This window comes from Tyto alba, unplaced genomic scaffold (genome assembly GCF_018691265.1).
Source record: "Tyto alba isolate M040663 unplaced genomic scaffold, T.alba_DEE_v4.0 Super-Scaffold_40, whole genome shotgun sequence".
Classification (NCBI taxonomy): domain Eukaryota; kingdom Metazoa; phylum Chordata; class Aves; order Strigiformes; family Tytonidae; genus Tyto; species Tyto alba.
The window spans coordinates 51,059,542-51,080,498 of record NW_024881316.1 but is presented as its reverse complement, the minus strand read 5'-3'; the positions used below and the strand labels follow the sequence as shown (position 1 = coordinate 51,080,498).

Below are 20,957 nucleotides of genomic sequence, written 5' to 3'. Positions count from 1 at the left end.
CAGCAGACAGCTCAGTACCAATCAGGATCCATTTTAATCATCATTGCAGTGTGTAAACATTGGCTACTGTCCATTAATGCTCTGGTCGGTCTGAGCAGCAGGAGATACGTGGTTACAAGCCTAGATTATGCTGGAGTCTATGAGCGGGTTAGAGAGGGGGCTCTGCCCAGAGCCCCCCGGAGACAGTTTACAGCCGTCTGTCTCTGAGCAGAAACCTAAACGCTAATTTGGCATTATGGAGCCTCAGGAGGGCCACTCGGTGCCCCCAGCTGCCGAGGTGGGCGCTCGGACCAGGCCCTCCCGGCTGGGGAGGGGGCAGCTCTGCCCCCCGGGCTGGGCCAGGCTCCGCGACACTGCTGCAGGGCTCGGCCTGGGCACGCTGCTCGGGTCGGGCTGGTGCCGCCCTGGGAACAAGCCCTCTCCCAGCTGGAGCCAGCAGCAGGAGGAGTTCAGCTGCCCCCACCCCGAAGGCAACGGTGGGCTGGGGGTGAGCTCCCCAGCCCAGGGCAGCAGGGGAAGGTGGATGTAGCAGGTGAGAGGCACGTTGATTGCAACCTGTCTGCAGGTCGTACATTCCTCAGCGAAGGCCCTCGGGCCGGTGCTGTCCGAGGAAGGGGGGGCACTACAAATCTTCATCACCGATGCCCTCAAAGGCGTAATTGCCGTGGAAGTCATTAGCGCCCACATCATTAGCAGAGGTGGAGTGGCTGATCCCTCGAAGGCTGACAGAGGTGAGCTTGCTCTGTGGAGAGGGGGATATGTTAGGGAGGAGGACCCCCCACTCCCCCTGCTCCGTTCGTTCGAGGGCGACTGCGACCGCACACAACTCACCGAGAGTTTGGCCATTGGCTCCCGGGAGGCATCGGGCGAGTCCTGTGGGGACAGCACGGTCAGGCAGCACCGAGGCGGCAGGACGTGCCCCCCGCCACCCCGTCGCCCTGCCGTCGACCACCACTTGCCCTCAAGGGAGGAGGCCAGGCCACCGTCCCTTCCCGCTCCCAGGGATGGGTCCAGCTCCCCTTTCTCCTCCCAGGACCCGCAAGAGCAGGGCACCTCTGCCCTGCTGCCCTCTGGGCTTGTCCCAGCCCTCCCCGCCACCAGCCCTGCCGTGGGGGCGGGTGGGCTCTGGTACCCAACGCCCCGCGGAGACCACAGTCACGCTTGTGTCCCCTGCCCGGGCTGCAGGGTCCCACTCACCAGCAGCGGGGGCGATTTCACAGCCTGCTGGCTGTCCGAGCGCCGCAGGGCCCCGTTCACCCTCCGGCGAAACATCTGCAAGGGGGGAGCTCGGCTCAGCAGCAGGGTCCCCACGGGCAACTCCAGAGGTTTAAGGTGGCCCCTGGGGATCCTTCAGCTGGCCCCATCCTGAGAAGAGCGAGCAGACGCCAGCCTAGACCCTGGGGAGTTACAGGGGCAGGACAAGTTCCCACCCCAGAGACAACATCCAGCTCCAACCCTCACCTTGCGGATGCTGCCTCCAGACTTTTTCACCATCAGCTCATCCACCATAGATTGCAGGCAGATGCTCAGCATGATGGCCTGCAAGGGAGAGGTGTCACGAGGCTCCGCGCACCCCACGCCAAGCCCAGATCGGCCCTCTCCCTCGCTCCCGGCAGCCCTACCTGTGGACTGGTGATGGTGACCCACTGCAGCCGGTCCTTGCTCATTAGGTACTCAAAGGCCAACTCCAGCTTCACCTCAGACTTCCCCGGGCTGCTTCCCGAGGGGCCGTTGCTCATCGGCACCTGCAAGGGCACACGCTGAGGCTGGGAGCCTGCAGAGGGGAAGCAGCCAGCTTCCCAAGCCCCTGTGCTGACAGGGGGCAGCCGCCAGACTCGACACCCTGCCCAGCTCCCACCGGCCTTCCACCACCACCAGGTCCCCCCCGCAGCAGCAGACCCCTCGAACGTCCTCGCGCCGATGACCCCCTCGGCCCCAAAGCACAACCAGGCCAGCTGGGCTGGAAGCGGACAACGCAGCCAGCACTCTTCCCAGGGATCGCTGCCGGCACAGCCGGGTCCCACTGACCCCAGAGAGCCCTCCCTGCTCCCCGGGGCCCGCAGGCCAGCGACACTCACCGAGGACGTGACCCGCCAGCACCGCATGCGCGTGACCTTGAAGCTGCCTTCCTTGATCTGCTCGCTCGGCAGCCGCACCTGGAAGTTGAGCTCGTTGTTGCCAGCGCTGACAACGACGTGGCATCCCTTCTCAGGGAAGTCAGTGATGCAGGGGTCGAACTTGAGATAGCCGTAGTACTTCAGGGTCTGTGCCAGGCGGATGAACTGCGGGCAGAGCCGGGGCAGCTCAGCACAGGCAGCTGCCTTCCCAGGCCGGGAGCCCAGCACCACACGTTCACACAGGAGCGGTGCCTGTCACAGCATCGCGCCCTCCCCCACCTCCTTCTTGGAGACTTTTTCCTGTAGGGACTTCAGCTGCCGGTGCTGTTCCTTGTTGACTAGGATCCACCCACGCTCGATGTCTGACACCGTCTAACAAGAAGCAGAGGCCGGTGAGCAGCTGGGCCCAGAGCCACCCGAGACCCCGCACCGCCAGAGCTGACCCTCACCTGCGCATACAGCAAGTTCAACCCCACGCGATGCTCCATTACATCGTCGTCGTAGGCAGAGTCCCAGTAGCTAGAAGGGAACCACATGGGTCAACCTATTCCCCAGCTCCTAAGAGCTGGGGGAAGGAAAACACCCCTCCACGATGGGACAAGGCGCTGGGCTGGCTCTCTGGCCAGCTCCCCCCGTAGCCACCGGTGGCCAGGACCCAATCCCCCTCTCAAGCAGCTACCAGAGGTGGGAAGGGCCATGTCTGAGAAAGCAGAAACAGGGGCCAAGCCCGGCAGGGCAGCCTGGCCCCCGTGTCATGGCTGGGGACACTCAGGTGTGTTCCCAGGAGCCAAAGCACCGCCGCGGGCGATGATGGCAGGAGGGGAGGGGTCCCTCTGCACCACCCCACTGCTCCAGCAGTCGCTGCCCCCCCGGCCCTGCCCCTCACCTCTTGCGCAGGATGATCCTGAACTCGGGGTTGTGCAGGCTGGTGACGGACACGTACGGCAGCTCAAACTCCTGCAGCTTCCGCACGACTGCAGGGAAACAGCAGCTCAACAGCAGCTCGGCGCAGCGGCAGCCCGCCGGACCCCTGCCAGCCAGGGCGCCCCAGGGGAGCCTGCTGCACACCCCCAGCCAGGGGTCCAAGCACACCGCTCTCGCTCTGGGGCAGATGTCCCACCGCAGCCCTGGCGGGGCTCCAGCCTGCTCTACTCACAGGAGAAAGCTCCGTCCTTGGTCTCTCTCACTAGGAAGAGGCTGAAGTAGCCGACCAGGTCATCTGGCAGATCCAGCTTGGAGGCCACAGCCTGGGAGTGAGAGCAGGAGGTCACCACTTCCTGCAGAGAGGCAGCACTTCGACATCCTTACCCTGCGGCAGGATCCAGCCTGTGTGCGTTCTGGGGCCTCCCAACAGCAGGAAAGCAGCACCTCTGCTGTGCTGGGGGCCGGGGCGGGGCGGGGCAAGCGGGGCCAGTGGGATCGTTGCCACCGTGAAGCAGCTGGGGGCTTCCCAACACCAATCTGGACCCAGAGAGGGGCACGAGCACATCGGCACACCCTTTCCAGCTCCACCGCTCTTCAGCCCCCCCAGGACAGCCTTGCTCTGGGGTAGGGAGGTGGCAGGGAGGGCCAGGGGGCTGACAGGCTGCGGGAACTCCTGCACGTGTGGGAGGCCACAGAACTCAGCAGGAGGAGCTCATCCTGCCCAGCACAAGAGCTTTGGCACCTCAAGGACATCCTCTGTCTGGTCCGAGGTAAGGATGGTGACCTTGACCTTCTGGCCGTTGGAGAGCAGCACTTCCAGCACCACCTCCTCTGTGGGAATCTGCTGCGTCTCCTGCAGGGAGAGAAGCAGGATTGGTACCCTGCTCCCTCCACCCTCGTGCCACCCCGGCTGCCTCGCAGGCCGAGGGTCCCAGCACACACACCACAGCCCAGTGCACCCAGCAGCTCCTGTCCCCTCACCTGCTGGGCCTTGCGCAGGAAGCTGTTGAAGGTCTCGCTGCCTCCCAGTGTCGGGTCCTGCCGCACTGGGAGGGTGGAAGATGAGCAGGGAGTCAGGTGTTATGTGGGAAGGCGCAGGGACGCACGCCAACGCCTGGCTACTCTGCGGCCCCCCAGAGCTTGCACCCAGACAAGCACGCGTGTAGGGCGCGCACCTGGGCACCCGCCGACTCCCCGAGGCGGAGGCACCAGCAGGTCTCCACCTCTGCCAGCACAGGGAAGGGGCTGGGACTGGGGAGCTGACAGCCAGTGGACAAGGCCAGCTAATACCAGAGCAAGACTGGGAGTATCAAGATGGGCCACAGCAAAGGGTGGGGAGGAAGGTGAGGGCAGCGCCCTGGTGCCCTGGGTGACTGAGCAGGGACAGCCGGCCCCGAGCCGCGGCACGAGGCAGACCCAGCTTACCAGCCTGCATGTATTTCTCCAGCTGTTCCCGTCGTTGCTCTACCTCTGCTGGGGTGAGCGTGAAGATCTTCTTCGGGGGAAAGGCTGGGACCACGTTAGCGCCATACTCTTTCCTTAACTGGGAAGAGAGCAGAGTGCTGCCAGACCCTCCAGGGAGATGGTGGCTGCTCTGATCCCCCACCCCAGCCGATTCCCAGAGCCCTGGCGAGGGCGGCGGCGAGCACGCCGCTGTTCCTCATCCAGACGGACAGCCAGCAGCGTGCAAGAGCCCAGCCGGGATGTCACAGGGCAGGAGAGGAGGCCTGCACCCGGTGCCAAGGGACGGGGAATGGCACCCCGGCCGGCCCCGCAGGCAGCACATGCCTGCCTGCAGCCCGCACAGCGCCCGATGCTCCGCTCTCCAGCAGCGCTCGACGGCAGAGCCCAGGGCCCAGCACCCTGCCTGCCAGGAGCGCAGCGGGCACGGGGGAGCGGGGGCCAGCTGGCAGCAGCTCCCACCGCCTCTGGCGATGGCTGCCTACCTGCTCATGCAGCCCCAGGAGCTGGCTGTAACGCACCCGGCAGTGCAGCACCCCGTTCACGTGGATGTTGTAGGCCTGTGGGAAGAGACAGACACCAGTCAGATCCCAACACCTGACAGATGGAGACGGAGGGGCCCCAGGGCCTGCCCAGCTCAGAGCACACAGGGCACCCCAGGGAGAAGCCTCTGCAGGGCCCAGCCCCGCCGCAGCCCAGGAAGAAGCGATTCACCTGAGGACGCTGCCGAGGGGCAGATGGGGCACTCCCAGCCCTCCCCTCCTGCCCGCAGAGCTCAGCCCCCGCCCCTGGAAGCTCCAGGGCCGACCTAACACCCTCGTGTGCCCCGTGCCGGGCTGAGCACCACTGTGGGAGCTGGGGTTGCCTTGCAGGCACTGGCCCCAGCCCGGAGGCACTGATCCTGGCAGCACGCCGCCCACTACCTGGACCCTCTCCAGGCACTGCCCCGGAACACACAGCTGCACAGCTCTTCCCCTGTGAGGCAGGGTCCCCCCCTCCAGCTCTCGAGGGCAGCATCCCCAGCAGCCTGGAGAGGGGCAGGGCCCACGTACCCCAAAGCTGCCCACGAGGCCGACACATGCAACGAGCAGCCCCTGGCTGGCACAGCCACGGCCCCCAGCACAGCCAGGACCGGGAGAGGCTGCTGTCAGCTTTCGAGGGCTACACATCAGCAAGTGAGGATGGATCAAACACCCAGGACTTGCACAGAGAAGTACAGTAACAACACTGAAAGGTTGCTGTGTGCTGCCCTTCTGAAGATGCGTCGGTGCGGACCTGCAGCCCAGTGGATATGGTCAAAACTGCTCGGGAAGTACAAACGCATTCAAGAGATGTGTCTGATAGACACCAGGAAGGTGTAACCCTGCAGCTCCCCAGCCACGGGGAGAGCACAGAGCCGCACTGCAGCCCCACAGACACGGGGGTGTCCCCAGGTCAGCAGGTCAAGGACACCCCCCCCTGCTCCCTGCAGCAAGGGGAGGCAGCAGCCAGGGGCTGCTCTCCATTCTGCAGGCCCTACGACACATTTGGAAGAGCGAGCACAGCAACGCGGTGGCCAGCACGGCAACCCAGGCTGCACTCAGGCCAGTGGAACAGGAGCCCGGCGTCTAGCCATGGAGAGCTCCCGGGCTCGCTCCACCACCTCCTGGGGCACATGGCTACAGCCAGCCCTCGCCACCGGCCAGGGGATTCCTTCCCTGTGTGCTGCCTGTCTGCCCCGGGGCCACCACATGTCCCAGCACTACGGGGGCGCTGGTTGCTTGAAAGCGTAAGTGTTGCTGCAGAGAACCCAGCAAGACCTGCCCTCACCCCTGTCCCTGGACATGCCCCGCCGGGGCCAGGGGAGAGGCTGAACCCCCTCCGGACAGCCCTGCCCTACCAGCACCAGCCCAGCTGGGGCTCACATGTCCCACGGCTCGGAGGGAGCCCTGCAGAGTTGGGGAGCCGACTGTCCCTGCTGCCGGGGACCCCACTGAGCTGGTCCCTGGCTGCTGCCCCCGGACACCCCCTCTGCCCTGTGACCCCCACCCTGGCTCAGCTCCCCGCTGACGCCACAGGCAGAGCAGGGCAATGGCTGCACAGCACATGGGGCCCAGCAACTCCACACCCCAGCTCCTGGGCACCTCGCCACAGGCAGCATCCTGCCTGGGGACAGTCCTGTCCCCTCTGTGCCAGAGCAGGACCTGCCGTCCCCAGAACGGCGTTTGGGAGGGCGGGAGGATGCACCAGGGGGGCTGGAGGCATGCCTCCAGCCAACAATCGCAGCCCTAGCAGGTACCTGCCATGGCTGTCTTGCTCACTGGAGGCCCCAAGCATCCTGCCCCCAAAAGCTGGAGCTGCCTGGGGTCAGCAGAGGCACCTGCAGGGGCCGCGCTGGAGCTCACAGAGACTTCTCACACCATCTTCCAACCCAAAGGCAACAGCCCTGCTGCCCAGGGTCCCCGCCGAGGGCCCAAGGAGAGCAGGGGGGACGCCGGGTAGCCCAGTCACGGCTGTTTGCAGGGTCACCAGCTCCTGCCCAGACCCAGGGCTGCAAATGAGCTCTCCTCTGACTCTGGGGATGAGGTCTTTTCCTCCCAAGGAGCCACCGCGACACCCGAGGGCAAAGTGCAGGGGGAGGCACAGGGCTGAACACACCTCGGGCACAGCTTGCTCCTCCTGCCCTTGTGCAACCACAGCTGCCTGTGGATCACCAGGACCCCTCGCAGCCCTTCCTGCAGCTCCCAACGGCTGCCCGTGTCCCCGACGCACTGCCCTGTGCTCAAGAGGACCAGGGGAGACCCCCAGGGGAGGGATCTGGGCAAAGGGGGGGTTGGCGAGGGGTCCCCATGGCAACAGGCGTGGAGGAGATGGGGGGGCCATGGAGCCCCGAGCTGGGAGCGGAGGGGAGCGCGGGCCTGGCCCCAGCCCCTGCGGCCCCACCGCCGCCTCCACGCAGCCCCGGGGACCTGTGCCCCACCGCACCCTGCGGCGGGACCCGGGGCGGGGGCTCCCGGCACTCGGGGGAGCCGCTCCCGCAGGGGCTGCCAAGCCGGAGGGCGTTCACGGCGCGTCGAGCAAAACAGGAAGCCGGGACAGATGGACGGATGGACAGACGGGCGGGCGGGCGGGACAGGATGCGCCGTGCCCGGGGGACGGGACGGGGTCCCTGCCCGATGTTTCCCCCCGCCCGCCCGCAGCACACCGGGCCCCGGCGCAGGGCACGGCCCGGGCACCCCCCGAGCGGCGCCCGCGGGGCCGCGCCCCGGGGACCCCCCCGAGCCCGCCGGGGGCCGGACCCGGGCCGCAGGGCCCGGCTCCATTCCTCCCGGTTCCCGGAGCGCAGGAGCGGGGCGCCGGCTGGGGATGGCGGCCGGTGGTTGCCCGGTCCCGGTCGCGGTCGCGGTCCCGGCCCGCACAAACCACCCGCGACCGCCGCCGGGGCTGCGCGCCCGCACGGCCCCACCGGGCAGGGGCAGCGCCCGCCCCCGGGACGGCGGCGTCTGACCGGCGCCCCGCCGGAGCGCTGCCGCGGCGGGGCCCACCGGAACCGGGCCGCGGGGCCGCGCCGCCCCGCCCCGCGGGACCGCTCCGGCCCCGCTCCGGCCCCGCTCACCACGTAGGCGGCGCCGCCGTCGCCGGCGCGGGTCTCGGTCTCGGGGATGGAGAAGTGCATGGCGGGGCCGGGCCGGGTCGCGCAGCCCCCGCTACCTGCCGCGCGCCGCCATCTCCGACCGGGCGCTCCCCGGCGCCGCCCCGCGGGGCCCCCGCGATGGCGCGGCCGGTGGAACCGCCCGCCGGGGCCGGACCGCCCCGCCCCGGTGACACCCCCCGCCCCGGCGACACCCCCCCACCCCCCCGGCAGAGCCCCGGGGCAGCCACCGCGCCCGGTAACGTCGCAGCGACACGCGACCGTGCCCCGCCGCCCACCGGGAGCAGGCACCGGGGCGCTGAGAGGGCCCGGGGCCGCGGGAGCGGGAAAGGGGGGGGGACGCCCCGGGAAAGGGTTAAAACACACACACACACACACACACACACACACACACACACACACACACACACACACACACACACACCCCCCGCCACCACCGGAGTGGCGTCACCGCGCATCACGCGAAGGGCTGCGCTGACGTCACGGCAGGTGACGTCAGGGTGACGCCCTCCGGCCGGCAGGCGGCGCTGCGGGCGGGCGGCATGGCGGAGCGGGCCGCGCCGGGCGGTGAGTGCGGGGAGCGGGACCCGCCGGTCGGGACCCCCCATCGCGCCCCCCCGCCGCCCCGCTCACGCTTCCCCCCGTTCCAGGTACCGGCCCCGAAGCCGCCGCGCCGGTGCCGGCGGGACCGCAGGTGAGCGGGGCCGGGGGCGGGCGCGGGGCCGCGGGCCGGGAACGGGGCGGGGGGGCTGCTGACGGTCTGTGCCCGCAGGTCCCGGAGCTCTCCCGGGAGGAGAAGCTGCAGCTGCGGAAGGAGAAGAAGCAGCAGAAGAAGAAGAAGAGGAGCGAGAAGGGGCCGGCGGCCGAGCCCCCGGAGCTGGGGACGCCCCCCGACCCAGGGCAGCCGCGGGGTGAGGACCTCCTGCCCCCCGGGGCAGCCCCCGAGCCTGGCGAGCCCCACGGCGGAGCTCCCCACACCCCGAACTAGGGGGGGGGGGGGGGGTGGGGGGGGTGCCCAGGCTGAAGCAGTCCTGAGCCAGGAGCACCCTCCGGTTAGGGGGTCCGCAGTGGGGCCCCCGGCCGATCGGCACCCCGGTCCTCGCCCCCTCGGTCACCTGCATCCTGGCAGGGACTGAGCTGCGGAGGAGCCAGTCCCCTCCCTGCCCGGGCGCGGGGCTGGGGCTGTCTTGGTGGTCCCGTGTCGTTTGCGCGGGGGGGTGGTGAGGCGCTGGAGGGTGCGGGGCTTAGCCCAGCCTGCCCCGCCACGGGCAGACCCCTGCAGAGGGAAGGGTCCCCCAGCCACGGGCTGCCTGACACGCTGGGCTACATCTGGTGTCGAGGCCGGGCACAGACTTCCCCCTCCCGTCTCCGGCAGCAGCTGCTCACCCTGCGCCCCCCCCCGCCTTGGCCGATGGCCCCAGCGACAGCGAGAAGCCCCTGGGGGGCAAGAGCAAAGCTGAGCTGCGAGCTGAGCGCCGTGCCAGGCAGGAGGCTGAGCGAGCCCAGAAGCAGGCCAAGAAAGAGCTGAGCCAGGCAGCCGCAGCAGCCAAGCCCCGGCTGACCCCCACCGAGCCGCAGCCCGGTAAAGCTCCCGGCACCACCGAGAGTGGAGGGGGAGGGAAGGGTCTCGGGCGGGCCGCCCGTCTGATCCTTTCATGCTGCCCTGCGTTTCCCGCGTCCTGGGGCAGGCAGGGCGGCTGGGCTGGGGGCTGCACGGCCTCACGCCCCCCTCCCCGCTACCCTCACAGTGGTGAAGCGGCTGCCGGAGCACGTGCAGGTGGACGACCCCGCCGCCCAGAGGAAACTGGCCAAGAAGCTGGAGCGGCAGCAGGTGGGAGGAGGGCTTGGGCAGCAGGCTGCATGCAGGGAGGGGGTCAGGCTGCATGCGTGCCGGGGCTGGGACCCCCTCCCTGTTGGGCAGAGGGGGCCTCGGTGTGCTGTGAGCTGGGTGTGCTTGGTGGTGCTGGCGTGAGCGGAGCTGGATGGCAGCCTTGGGTAACCTGTCGTCAACACCACTCGGCTACAGGTACCTCTGAGGCAGGACTACGGCACCAAGGTCAACCTGTTCTCCCACTTACACCAGTACAGCCGTAAGAAGCCGCTGACACAGCAGATGGGGTATGTGGCCTCCCCAGCCCAGGCCCCTGGCAATCGCCTGGCTCCGCGTCATTTCGCCTGACTGCAAGGGGTGTCCTGGTCCTGCGTGTGGGATGGACTTGATGGGGGGGGGGACACCCCTTCGCTTGCCTGGGGGGGCATCCGGATGTCCTGCATGTGGGGTGAGGAGAGCTGCCCTCGGGCAGTGCAGGCCCACGGGAGAAGGGGCTGTGGGGTCAGCACGACTCCTCAGGTCACAGAGCAAGCAGGGGCCAGCTGGCAGCTCCCTTCTTGGGCCATCCCTCGTGTGGTTTGGCTGGGGGCCTGGCGGTGGATTGGTTGTTCCTGGGCTGTGGAGGGCCTGTGACGACAGCTCACTCAGGTTTGTCCCTGCAGCATCCCGTCCACAGTCATCCACCCAGCTGTGGTGCGCCTTGGCCTCCAGTACTCCCAGGGCATCATCAATGGCTCCAACGCCCGTTGCATCGCCCTGCTAGAAGTCTTCAAACAGGTATGCGAGCAGCCACCCATGTCCACAGGGGCGTTGCACCAGGCGCAGGCGTCTCTCCCTGACTGCTGAGGCTTTATCTGGGCTCCGTCATCTTCAGCCTCTTCCTTCTGACCGTGCCCAGGGCTGAGCCCTGCGGGTGTCCCGTTCTGGCGCTGCAGATTTGAGTTCCTGGAGCACCCCTTTGCCTCCTCTGGGAAAGCGTCTCAAGCCATGCAGCACACAGTCATGCCTGGTCTGCAGCCTCTTGCGTGGGCACAGTCCTGTGCCTGCCCAGGAGGGACGGGTGCCCTGAGCTCACGCTCTCTTCCTTCTTGTCTCAGCTGATCCGGGATTATTCAACTCCCCCCAACGAGGAGCTGTCGCGGGACCTGGTGGCCAAGCTGAAGCCACACATCAGGTGAGAGCTCCCGGTGCCAGAGCAGAGGGACTGAAGCTCCACTCGGTGTGGCCTATCGGTCGCCTCTCTGGGTTGGTGGTCACACAAATATGGTCTGACTTTCCTGGGGCTCTGGGTTCTGCCTCCCTGCCCACCATCCCCAGCCCAGCTGCACCCTTGCTCTTGTCCTTGCCCTCCAGGCTGCTCTGGAGCTAAGCCTGTTTCCTCTCTGCAGCTTCCTGAACCAGTGCCGACCCCTTTCAGCCAGCATGGGCAATGCCATTAAGTTCCTCAAGAAGGAGATTTCATGCCTACCTGACACCCTGAGAGAGGAGGAGGTGAGTGGTCTCACAGGAGCAGCAGGCACCAGGGTGGAGGGACAGCCCTTACGCTGGCTAAGCGGGGAGAGGTGGTGGGATGCAGATGCAGTGAAGCTGGAAGACTTGGCCATCCGTGTCACCAGCCATGGCCTGAGCGGGGACTGCGGCCAGACCCACTCTGCCAGCAGACACGGCCCGGCAGGACCCGAGGGGGCCGGGGTGCTCCACAGCAAGTGCTGAGCTGTTAGTGTCACCGGGCTGGTAGGGCTGGAGCTAGTCAGGAGCAGGGACATAAACCAGGAGAAGCTGCAGCAGGCACACCTGGTTTCAGTGAACGCAGCACTGCACCGCAGGCCTGGCCAGCAACCAGCATTGCTCCTGCATCGAGAAGTGACTCTTGAGTGGCTGGAGGACTCGCAGGCTGGTCTGGCTCGTGCTGCGCACTGCAGCGAAGCCACAGCAGCTGGGCACCGTGAGCTGCCCTTGCCCACCAGGACTGCCTGCGAGAGCGTTGTCTGACAGCGTCAGTACAGCCACAGATGAGGCAGAATGTGTTTTTTCAGTGTTTGGCTACATCCCATGCAAAAAGCTCCACAGGAGCTCCACAGGGGAAGGTGCCATTCAGCAAACAGGCTGGTTGGGAGCAGGGCAGGGCTCTCCACTTGCAGACAGAGCTGAGCCCGCAGTCCTACCAGGCTGCAAGGGACAACAGGGTGTCTGCAGTGTGGCAAGGCCCCGCTGTATGTGATGGCACTGTCTCCCCAGGCGAAGGAGAAGCTGCAGGACACTATTGACAAATATCTGCGGGAGAAGATTCTTTTGGCAGCTGAAGCCATTTCAAGGTCTGCCTTTGAGAAGATAAATGACAACGATGTGATCCTGGTGTATGGATGGTAAGAGAAGAGCCAGGACAGTGGGTGGAAAAGGAAACGGAGCACTGAGTGAACATGGGAAGCTCTTGCAAAAGCGGTTTTTCATGGGTAGGAAAGTCAGCATTGCCCAGGGGGTGTGGGAAGGGTTGTGGCTCTGGGTCCAGCAACTAGAAATAAAACAAGCGGGGTGGGGGTAGTCAGGGGATGCTGGCCAGAACTTGGCTGTGGTGGGGAGCTGGTGAATAAAGGCACGAGGGAGAAGTTTATGACCAGCAGGTCAGGACAGAACAGTGGATGTATGAGGGTGTCAGGACAGAGCAGAGCATGGCCCTGGGATCAGCACTTGCTGACTGGATGTGGGGGTTTTGTTAGTGCTTCAGAAAAGGCTCATTAGGACTCTTGTCCCATCCTGGGAGACGGGCAGGCTAACGAGCTTGCATCACGAGGCGGTGACAGAGCACTTTTTGCCTGGCAGCTGCTGAGAGGAATGCTAAACTGTCTGCAGAGCGCAGAGGATGGTGTTGGCAGGCCTGGCTGCGAGCTGGCATCCCTGGAGGGCCCCGCTGCAGACGGCTGTGGCCTGCTGGTGGTGTTCCCAATTCCTCTGCATGCTGGGATGGGCTAGGTGCTGGAAGCACTGGAGCCCTCAGACTCATTAGAAGAGTGAACAGGAGGGTCTGGTCAAGTAGCCTTATACCAGCCTGTACTGATAAATATAGTTCTGCTGGCACCTCAGACTCAGTTTGTGAATGCCTGACTTTGCACTGCCCGCCATTTCGACGAGCCCAGGCTCCACTGCAGTGTTACGGCAGTGGGCAGCACCTTGACTGGGCTGGGAAGTGCCTGACAGAGGCCTAAAGCCATTGCTGCCAGCCAAGGCTTGTCTGTGAGGCTCTGCTGTTCCTGTCTGGGGCTCAGCACCGTCCTCTGTTCGCATGCGTCAAGAGCTAAGTGTTTCAAGAAACCCAGATTCCCTGCTTCTTCAGTACAGGGCACTTACAGAACAGCCATGACTGTTTACTGCTATCTTTAATAAACTGGCAGTGTCAAATGTCAGGAAGCAAAAGTATGGAAGCTCGTTCTTCCTTCGAGTGTCTGTGTCCCAGAAGGTAGAAGCGGGAGAAGGAGCCAGAGACCACTGTGGGAAAACAGAGTCCAGATGTGATGTGTGTCCCAGGTGATGGTCAGAGGAAGGAGCAAGGGCAGGAAGGCCAGTGCAGGCCTGGAGCATTAGGAGATGGAAACTTGGAGAGGGTTTGGAGAAGGGAGTCCCTCACAGTGGTCATGGGTAGGTGGAGGTCAGTGCTGCTTACAGAGAGGGCTGAGACATCACTTTTCTCTGTGCAAAGAGAGGGGGAGGGGTCCCTGGGAGCAAGTGTAGCAGGAGGGTGTCTGGAAGGGGCAGCACTTGCAGCAGCCAGGGTGGACATCAGCTCTGCCCGGACGCCTCTAGGCAGCAGAAGCCCCTCAGGGTCCCAGTGGGAGCCTGGCTGCCGTGCTGGGTGAGACGTGTTGCTCTGTTTGGCCTGGACGTGCCTGGGGACGTCCCCAGTAACGCTCAGAAAACCTCCTGCCCGGCCGGCACCCGGTGATGGAGCCGGCGCCAAGGGAATTCTTCTGGCCCTGGGCGATGCTGTCGGTGAGCAGGGCGGGTGGGTGGGGGCCTGGCCTGGCGGGATGGGGCAGCCTCTCCTCCCTGGTGTCCGTCAGCTCTTCCCTCGTGAACCGCACGCTGTGCGACGCCCACGTGAAGAAGGGCCGGGCCTTCCGTGTGATCGTGGTGGACAGCCGGCCGCGGCTGGAGGGCCGGGAGACGCTGCGCCGGCTGGTGCGGAAGGGCATTCACTGCACCTATGTGATGATCAACGCCATTTCCTACGTGCTGCCCGAGGTGAGGGGTGGAGCGGGGCTGTGGCGGGCGCGGGGGCGGCTGCAGCGTGGTGTTGGATGTGCTGGACGGATCCCCCGCGCTTCTCTCGCAGGTGTCCAAAGTGCTGCTGGGAGCCCACGCGCTCCTGGCCAACGGCTCCGTCATGTCCCGGGTGGGGACGTCCCAGATAGCGCTGGTCTCCAAGGCTTACAACGTGCCCGTCCTGGTGTGCTGCGAGACCTACAAGTTCTGTGAGCGAGTGCAGACGGACTCTTTTGTCTCCAATGAGCTGGGTACGGCTTCCGTCCTATTCCTCCCACCTGGGACCTGCTCCCTCTTCCCGCTGCGGGCCAGGATGGGCTGCTCTGCCTTTGCTGGGGGCCACCACTCACAGGAGGGGTGGCCTGGCAGGCAGCAGTGGTGCCAGGGCGCGATGGAGAGGTGCCACCCCCCCACTGATCCCACCGGCTGCTCCTCTCCCTGCAGATGACCCCGACGATCTGATCGTGCTGCGGAAGGGCCAGGCCCAGCTGGGTGGCTGGGCAGAGAACAAGTCCTTGCGCCTCCTCAACCTGGTCTATGACGTGACGCCGCCTGACCTGGTGGATCTGGTCATCACAGACTTGGGCATGATCCCCTGCACCTCTGTGCCTGTCGTCCTGCGTGTCAAGAACGTGGATCAGTAGTAGGAGCAGCTGCACAGACACTAATAAACAAGGCCGCACGACGCAGCTTGTCTGCCTGCTGTGTGGTGCCCCATGGCACCTCGGGCTCAGCCCGGCACTTCCACCCGGCCCCTCTCCTCCCGCCCCGGGCTGGAGTGAGTGGGGAACGATCTTCCCTGTCCCTGGGCCCTTTGTCTGGAGCCCGGGGGAAGTGGTGACACTGGTGGTGGCCCCTGGCTTGCACCTCCTCTGGTTCTGGCAGCCACTTGGGCTGGGTTTGTGCGGCAGGGACTGGCACCTCTGACCCTGGCATGGGAAAGGGTGTGTCCTCCCTTGTTTTTCAGCATTCCCATCCTTTTCTACTGCGGTAAAATTGGCGCTTATCCCAGATCCTGGCAGGGATTGCTGTGAGCCGTCTGTGCCTCCCCAGCTGGAGCCCATCACTGCCAGCGCTGCATGTTCCCAGCTCGGGGGGTGAGCAGGGAGGAGTTGGGAGGGGTGTGTGTTTATGCACCGGTCTCGCGTGGTGGTGCTGCCATGTGCAGAGCAGAGGGCGGCAGCGGGAGTCCGGTGTCCCTACCCCGGCCGGGAACTGGGCGTGGAGGGAGAGATGGTAACGGGGTGCGAGGGCCGGTGCTGTGGGTGGGGACACGGTGAGTCCCTCGGCCTCTCCTACCACCGGCTCCGGTGCCGGTTGCTGCCCTCGGGGTAGGGCGGGGCCACAGAGCCGGGCCGGGCCGAGGGGGCGGGGATTCGCGGGTGTGGGGCGGGGCCATGCAGATTAGGGAGAGCGAGGGGTGACGGGAGGCCGTGCGGCCCCAAGACGGTGCCGCTGACGGTCCGCGCGGGAGCTGCGCGGGGCCACGCGTGGGCGGCGGGAGGCGCGTGGGTGCGGGCGGGTGCCGCGTCGGGGGAGGCGGGCGAGAGGGCCGGGGTGCCGCGTGTTGTGTGTGGGTGCGTCGGGGTGGTCCCCGGGGCGCGGGGAGCAGAGTCATACTTACCTGGCAGGGGAGACACCATGATCAGGCAGGTGGTTTTCCCAGGGCGAGGCTCATCCCCTGCACTCCGGGTGTGCTGACCCCTGCGATTTCCCCAAATGCGGGAAACTCGACTGCATAATTTGTGGTAGTGGGGGACTGCGTTCGCGCTCTCCCCTGGTGTCCGTGGTGGAAAGGCAGATCCCGAATCGAGGGTGGGTCCCGTGGGGTGGGCTGTGCGGGCCCACTGCCGGCGGCCGCCACGTCCCCCGCGGGAGTGGGGTCCCCGGGGGCAGCGGGCGGAGCTGCGGCCGTGCCCCCGCGGCTCGGGCTCCGCTGTCCCCGCCGGCCGGGGGTGTCGCGCCGGGAGGAACCGGACGCGTCGCGGCCCGAACCCGAGCGGGACCGGCGCCGCTTCCGCCGCCTCGAGCCGCCCGCGGGGTCGACACCCGGAGCTCGCGTGGAGCCCGAGTCTCGTCTCCCGTTGCCGCCCACGCGCGGCCGGGCCGGAGCTCGTGTTCGCCGTGGGGCGAGCCGGGCTTCGGCCACGGGCTCTCGGCAGCCGCGAGAAGCAGCGCGGGGCCGCCGCCGCCCCCGCGGGATTTGCGAGGGAGCCGGGACCCGCCCCCCGAGGCTGATGTGCGGCCGCTTCCCACGCGCGGCGGGACGGAGCGTGGGCACCGCGCTCGCGGGAGCTGTGACGTCTGTTCTTACACCGCGGACACCAGGGGAGAGCGCGAACGCAGTCCCCCACTACCACAAATTATGCAGTCGAGTTTCCCGCATTTGGGGAAATCGCAGGGGTCAGCACACCCGGAGTGCAGGGGATGAGCCTCGCCCTGGGAAAACCACCTGCCTGATCATGGTGTCTCCCCTGCCAGGTAAGTATGACTCTGCTCCCCGCGCCCCGGGGACCACCCCGACGCACCCACACACAACACGCGGCACCCCGGCCCTCTCACCAGCCTCTCCCGACGCGGCACCCGCCCGCACCCACGCGCCTCCCGCCGCCCACGCGTGGCCCCGCGCAGCTCCCGCGCGGACCGTCAGCGGCACCGTCTTGGGGCACCACGGCCTCCCGTCACCCCTCGCTCTCCCTAATCTGCATGGCCCCGCCCCATCCCGCAGGTCTGCGGCTCTGCAGAGGCGGGCGGGGCGGGGCGGGGCGGGGCGGGGCGGGGCGGGGGCGGGGCGGGGGCGGGGGGGGCTCCGCTCCATCCCCGGGCCCGGGCCCGGTAAATAACGGGCAGGGCATTGACCGAGACCCCCGAGCGCCCGGGAGCCGGTGGGAAGGTTCCCCCCCCCCAGCCCCCTCTGTGCCCAGAGGACTCGGGCAGACACGGGGTGGGGACACGCAAAATGGTCGGGCTTAAAGTTTTGGGCGTAATGAGAAAAACGGGCAGCGGAGCGGCTCCCCGGGGTTTCAGAAGAGCCAATCTCACGCTGCTCGGGGACCCCCCTGAGCAGAGTCCCCCGGGGAATCTGCCTGCGAGGGCCCGGGGGTCTGCGGGAGCCGGGCGGCTTTTAGGAGCCCCCTCTAAGAGCCCAGGAGCCAGCAGTCCCAGCGTGTCCCGAGGCAAGCGGGAGACCGGTCGCAGTTCAGATGGACAAAACTACAAGACAGATTCTTCTTTAAAGCAAGTTAACACAAAAGCCAAAAGCCTTTATTGCGCTCCTCCTTTGTTCCTTTATACTTTTTCTACAGGGTGCACAGACTTTCCAGTCCACCTACCGACCCGCCCCTTCATGATTGTGTTCATACACCGCATGTTCATGGAAATTAACTCTGGCTCTTGCCAGGGCGGAGAAGTTAATGTGCACAAGCTCATCGCGCAAGCATAGTAAGACGAAAAGTTCAAAAGTTCAGGCTCCCAAGCTTTCTGGTATCTCTATCCACCTAAAACTAGCTCCAGGTACTGGGTTATCAGCTCTTCCGATGTGTCTGTTTTCTTATCGGTTCAGAGCTGTTGTGCTCCCTTACTGCAGTCGATAAGCTTGCTCGTCTTGCAGCTCCTCCTGTTCTTGTTTGCTCTCTCAGGGGTAGACTGGAACCCTTTCAAGGTCGAAGTCGTCCCTTCCCAGGGCCTCAGTCCGGCTGAGGTCCCCACAGAGACCGGCCGGGCTGGCCAGGGACCTCCCTGGAGCTCGGGAGGAGGAAGACGTGGCACCATCTCTGGCGGAGAGGTCAGGCTCCGCAGGAGGGTTACAGAGCCGCGGCTCGCACGTGTGGGGAGAGAACACGCAAGGCCAAAGCTCGGCTGGAGCTGCCACAGGGAGTGCTGTGGCAGACAAGAAGGGCTTTTTAAAGTATGTTGATAACCAGAGGAGGTCTAAAGAGAAACATTGGGCTGATAATTCCTGAAGATGGTCACCTGACTGATAGGGATGAAGAAAAAGCGGAGGCATTCGATGCTTTTTGTGCCTCAGTCTTTAACGCCACCGCCAGACCTTGGGCTGCCCTGTCCCCGGTGTCGGAGGCCCACGAGTGCGGGAGCAGTGACTTTCCATTTGTGGATGCTGAAATCGTGAGGGACCAGCTGCACCAGCTGAATGGTCACAGGCCCCTGGGGGCTGACGCAGCTCACCCCAGAGAACTGAAAGAGCTGGTGGATGTTCTGGCACGACCCCCCTCCATCATCTGCCAAAGGTCTGGAGAGGTCCCAGCTGACTGCAAGTAGCTCAGTGTTATTCCAATTGATAGGAAGGGCGTGAGGGAAGACCCAGGAACCTACAGACCTTTGAGTCTAACCTCAGCACCTGGAAAAGAGCTGGAGAAGATGAAGCTGGGTGCTATGGAAAGGCATTTAAAAAGCAGTGCAATCAGGCACAGTCAACGTGGGTTCACAAAGGGAAAGTCCTGTTCAACTCATTAGATATCCTCCTAGGAGCAGGTCACCAAAATAGTGGATGAAGGGAGGGCGGCAGATGTAGATTTTCTGGATTTTAGTAAGGCTTTTGATACTGTCCCTCACAACATCCTTCTGGACAAGCTGCCCAGCTGTGGGATGAGCAGGTTCACAGTGCGCTGGGTGAAGGACCGGCCGGACAGCAGAGCTCGAAGGGTTGTAGTGAATGGGGCCACGTCTGGCTGGTCCCGGTTTGCCAGCGGTGTTCCCCAGGGCTCAATCCCAGGGCCAGCGCCGTTCAACGTATTTATCGGTGATCTGGATGCAGGAGTTGAACGCACCGTTAGCAAGGTTGCTGACAATACCGAACTGGGAGGTGCTGTTGAGTCTCTCAAGGGGCATGAGGCCTTGCAGAGGGATTTAGATATATTGGAGCACTGGGAAATCATCAACAGCATGAAACATAACAAGAAGAAATGCTGGATTCTGCACCTGGGATGGAGCAACACCGGGCACAAGTCTAACCTGGGGGAGGAGTGGCTGGGGAGCAGCCCTGCAGAAAGGGGTCTGGGGGTGCTGGTGGCAGCAGCTCCACAGCAGCCAGCAGCGTGCCCTGGCAGCCGAGAGGGCAAACCGCCCCCCGGGTGCATCCAGCACAGCACGGCACGGCACGGCCACCCAGCCAAGAGACGGGATTGTCCTGCCGCGCTCAGCGCTGGCGCGGACACCGCGGGAGCACCGTGCACCGTGCTGGGCCCCACCGTTTGGGAAGGACGTTCAGGTACTTGAACGTGTCCCGAGGAGGGCAGCCAAGCTGGCGACAGGCTGGCAGGCATGTCCTGCGAGGAGCGGCCGGGGACTCTGTCTCATTTGGGGGGGAAAAAATAAAGAAAAAAAAAAAAAAAGAAAAGAGGCTGAGGGGCAACCTCCTTGCTCTCTGCAGCTTCCTGAGGAGGGGACGTGGAGAGGGAGGTGCTGAGCTCTTCTCCCTGGGCTCCAGGCACAGGACCCCTGGGGATGGTTCAGAGCTGCATCAGGGGAGGCTCAGACTGGACACGAGGAAGGATTTCTTTGCCGAGAGAGTGGACATGCCCTGGAACAGGCTTCCCGGAGAGGTGGTCGACGGATGCCCCAAGCCTGTTGGTGTTTAAGCGGCATTTGGACGATGCCCTTAATACCGTGCTTTAACTTGTGGTCAGCCCTGAAGCTGGGGTGAGGGTCTCTGGGGCGTGGGGCAGCTGTGTGGGTGTTCTGGAATACATTTGATTAATTGTATTCTCCTCTCTGAATAGTCTTGTTAAAGCATTAGTAGCTTAGCACTAGTACCAAAAGCAGTTTAAGCCTTAGGCTGTAAGAGCCGACAAAGTAAACTTTTTGATAAAACTAATGGTGCAAAGGCAGAAATTTCTGAATGCAGGTGATGAGCGTGGAGTGAAGAAAAGATCCAAGGAGACAATTCCAAGAGGGAAACTTCAGAAGAATCCCCAAGTCTGACCACATAATTCTGGTCCGTGGCCTCTTGTTTTCGTATTGGTTTCCCCGGACTTGGGGACCACGAGCAGAACTGGGGGGAGCGATCTGGGGTAGGGGTCCCTGGCCGGAGGCGGCCAGCCCCAGCTGTCACCTGAGAACCAACGAAGGAGGAGCTGGAAACCTTCACGCGGGCTTCGCATTCCTCAGTAATTAATGATTAGCGTCCCTCAATCCATCAGAGCGGGCTGCGGGATGTGCCCAGAGCCGAGCGCCGGGGCGGGTGTGTGTCTGCGTGTGTCTGTGTGTCTGTGTGTGTCTGTGTGTCTGTCCTGGGCGGGGGGGGTCTGGGGGCTCCGCGGGGGCGGGGCCACGCGGAGCACATCGCGGGCACAGAGCCGGGGCGGGGCGAGGGGGCGGGGCCATGCAGATTAGGGAGAGCGAGGGGTGACGGGAGGCCGTGCGGCCCCAAGACGGTGCCGCTGACGGTCCGCGCGGGAGCTGCGCGGGGCCACGCGTGGGCGGCGGGAGGCGCGTGGGTGCGGGCGGGTGCCGCGTCGGGGGAGGCGGGCGAGAGGGCCGGGGTGCCGCGTGTTGTGTGTGGGTGCGGCGGGGTGTTCCCCGGGGCGCGGGGAGCAGAGTCATACTTACCTGGCAGGGGAGACACCATGATCAGGCAGGTGGTTTTCCCAGGGCGAGGCTCATCCCCTGCACTCCGGGTGTGCTGACCCCTGCGATTTCCCCAAATGCGGGAAACTCGACTGCATAATTTGTGGTAGTGGGGGACTGCGTTCGCGCTCTCCCCTGGTGTGGCGGTTAA

At 65.2% G+C, this 20,957-nt stretch overlaps 2 protein-coding genes and 3 non-coding genes across 7 annotated transcripts; 3 read left to right on the top strand and 2 right to left on the bottom strand.

The window, feature by feature from the left end:
* Nucleotides 1-15: 15 nt before the first annotated feature.
* SNX17 (sorting nexin 17) lies at nt 16-8,278 on the bottom strand. 2 transcript variants are annotated; one of them, XM_042803304.1, is made up of 15 exons: nt 8,098-8,278; nt 4,988-5,062; nt 4,467-4,584; nt 4,023-4,087; nt 3,832-3,894; nt 3,274-3,364; nt 3,004-3,091; nt 2,567-2,636; nt 2,397-2,489; nt 2,079-2,282; nt 1,623-1,745; nt 1,462-1,539; nt 1,198-1,272; nt 832-873; nt 16-742 (listed from the first exon to the last, which is right to left on the bottom strand). In XM_042803304.1, exons 1-15 carry the CDS (start codon nt 8,155-8,157, stop codon nt 623-625), a joined length of 1,365 nt encoding a protein of 454 aa, XP_042659238.1. In that variant the 5' UTR covers nt 8,158-8,278; the 3' UTR covers nt 16-622. The 2 variants fall into 2 exon arrangements, with proteins under 2 accessions (XP_042659238.1, XP_042659237.1); XM_042803303.1 differs by having other exon boundaries at nt 3,784-3,894; nt 8,098-8,277.
* A 362-nt stretch (nt 8,279-8,640) lies between these two features.
* On the top strand, nt 8,641-14,906 carry EIF2B4 (eukaryotic translation initiation factor 2B subunit delta). Of its 2 annotated transcripts, none has more exons than XM_042803296.1 (13): nt 8,641-8,700; nt 8,784-8,827; nt 8,906-9,044; nt 9,512-9,715; nt 9,882-9,964; nt 10,160-10,251; nt 10,627-10,741; nt 11,062-11,138; nt 11,353-11,455; nt 12,203-12,330; nt 14,020-14,200; nt 14,292-14,472; nt 14,666-14,906. In XM_042803296.1, the coding sequence occupies exons 1-13, from the start codon at nt 8,676-8,678 to the stop codon at nt 14,863-14,865; spliced, it is 1,572 nt and encodes a 523-aa protein (XP_042659230.1). In that variant the 5' UTR covers nt 8,641-8,675; the 3' UTR covers nt 14,866-14,906. The 2 variants fall into 2 exon arrangements, with proteins under 2 accessions (XP_042659230.1, XP_042659229.1); XM_042803295.1 differs by having other exon boundaries at nt 9,509-9,715.
* Nucleotides 14,907-15,837: 931 nt separating this feature from the next.
* Nucleotides 15,838-16,001, top strand: LOC122154540. The gene has a single exon (XR_006166535.1). It is a non-coding gene; the product is annotated as a U1 spliceosomal RNA (small nuclear RNA).
* A 545-nt stretch (nt 16,002-16,546) lies between these two features.
* Nucleotides 16,547-16,710, bottom strand: LOC116965200. Its single transcript, XR_006166542.1, has one exon. It is a non-coding gene; the product is annotated as a U1 spliceosomal RNA (small nuclear RNA).
* Nucleotides 16,711-20,780: 4,070 nt separating this feature from the next.
* On the top strand, nt 20,781-20,944 carry LOC122154546. The gene has a single exon (XR_006166541.1). It is a non-coding gene; the product is annotated as a U1 spliceosomal RNA (small nuclear RNA).
* Nucleotides 20,945-20,957: the final 13 nt, after the last annotated feature.

Coding starts and splice junctions, on each gene's coding strand:
- SNX17 (XM_042803303.1), bottom strand. CDS start 8,157: ATGCACTTCTCCATCCCCGAGACCGAGACCCGCGCCGGCGACGGCGGC. Junction 5,063..8,097: donor ACGGCGGCGCCGCCTACGTG/GTGAGCGGGGCC, acceptor CTCTTCCCACAG/GCCTACAACATCCACGTGAA. Junction 1,273..1,461: donor CTGGAGGCAGCATCCGCAAG/GTGAGGGTTGGA, acceptor CCCCCCTTGCAG/ATGTTTCGCCGGAGGGTGAA.
- EIF2B4 (XM_042803295.1), top strand. CDS start 8,676: ATGGCGGAGCGGGCCGCGCCGGGCG. Junction 8,701..8,783: donor GGAGCGGGCCGCGCCGGGCG/GTGAGTGCGGGG, acceptor CCCCCGTTCCAG/GTACCGGCCCCGAAGCCGCC. Junction 9,965..10,159: donor AGAAGCTGGAGCGGCAGCAG/GTGGGAGGAGGG, acceptor ACTCGGCTACAG/GTACCTCTGAGGCAGGACTA.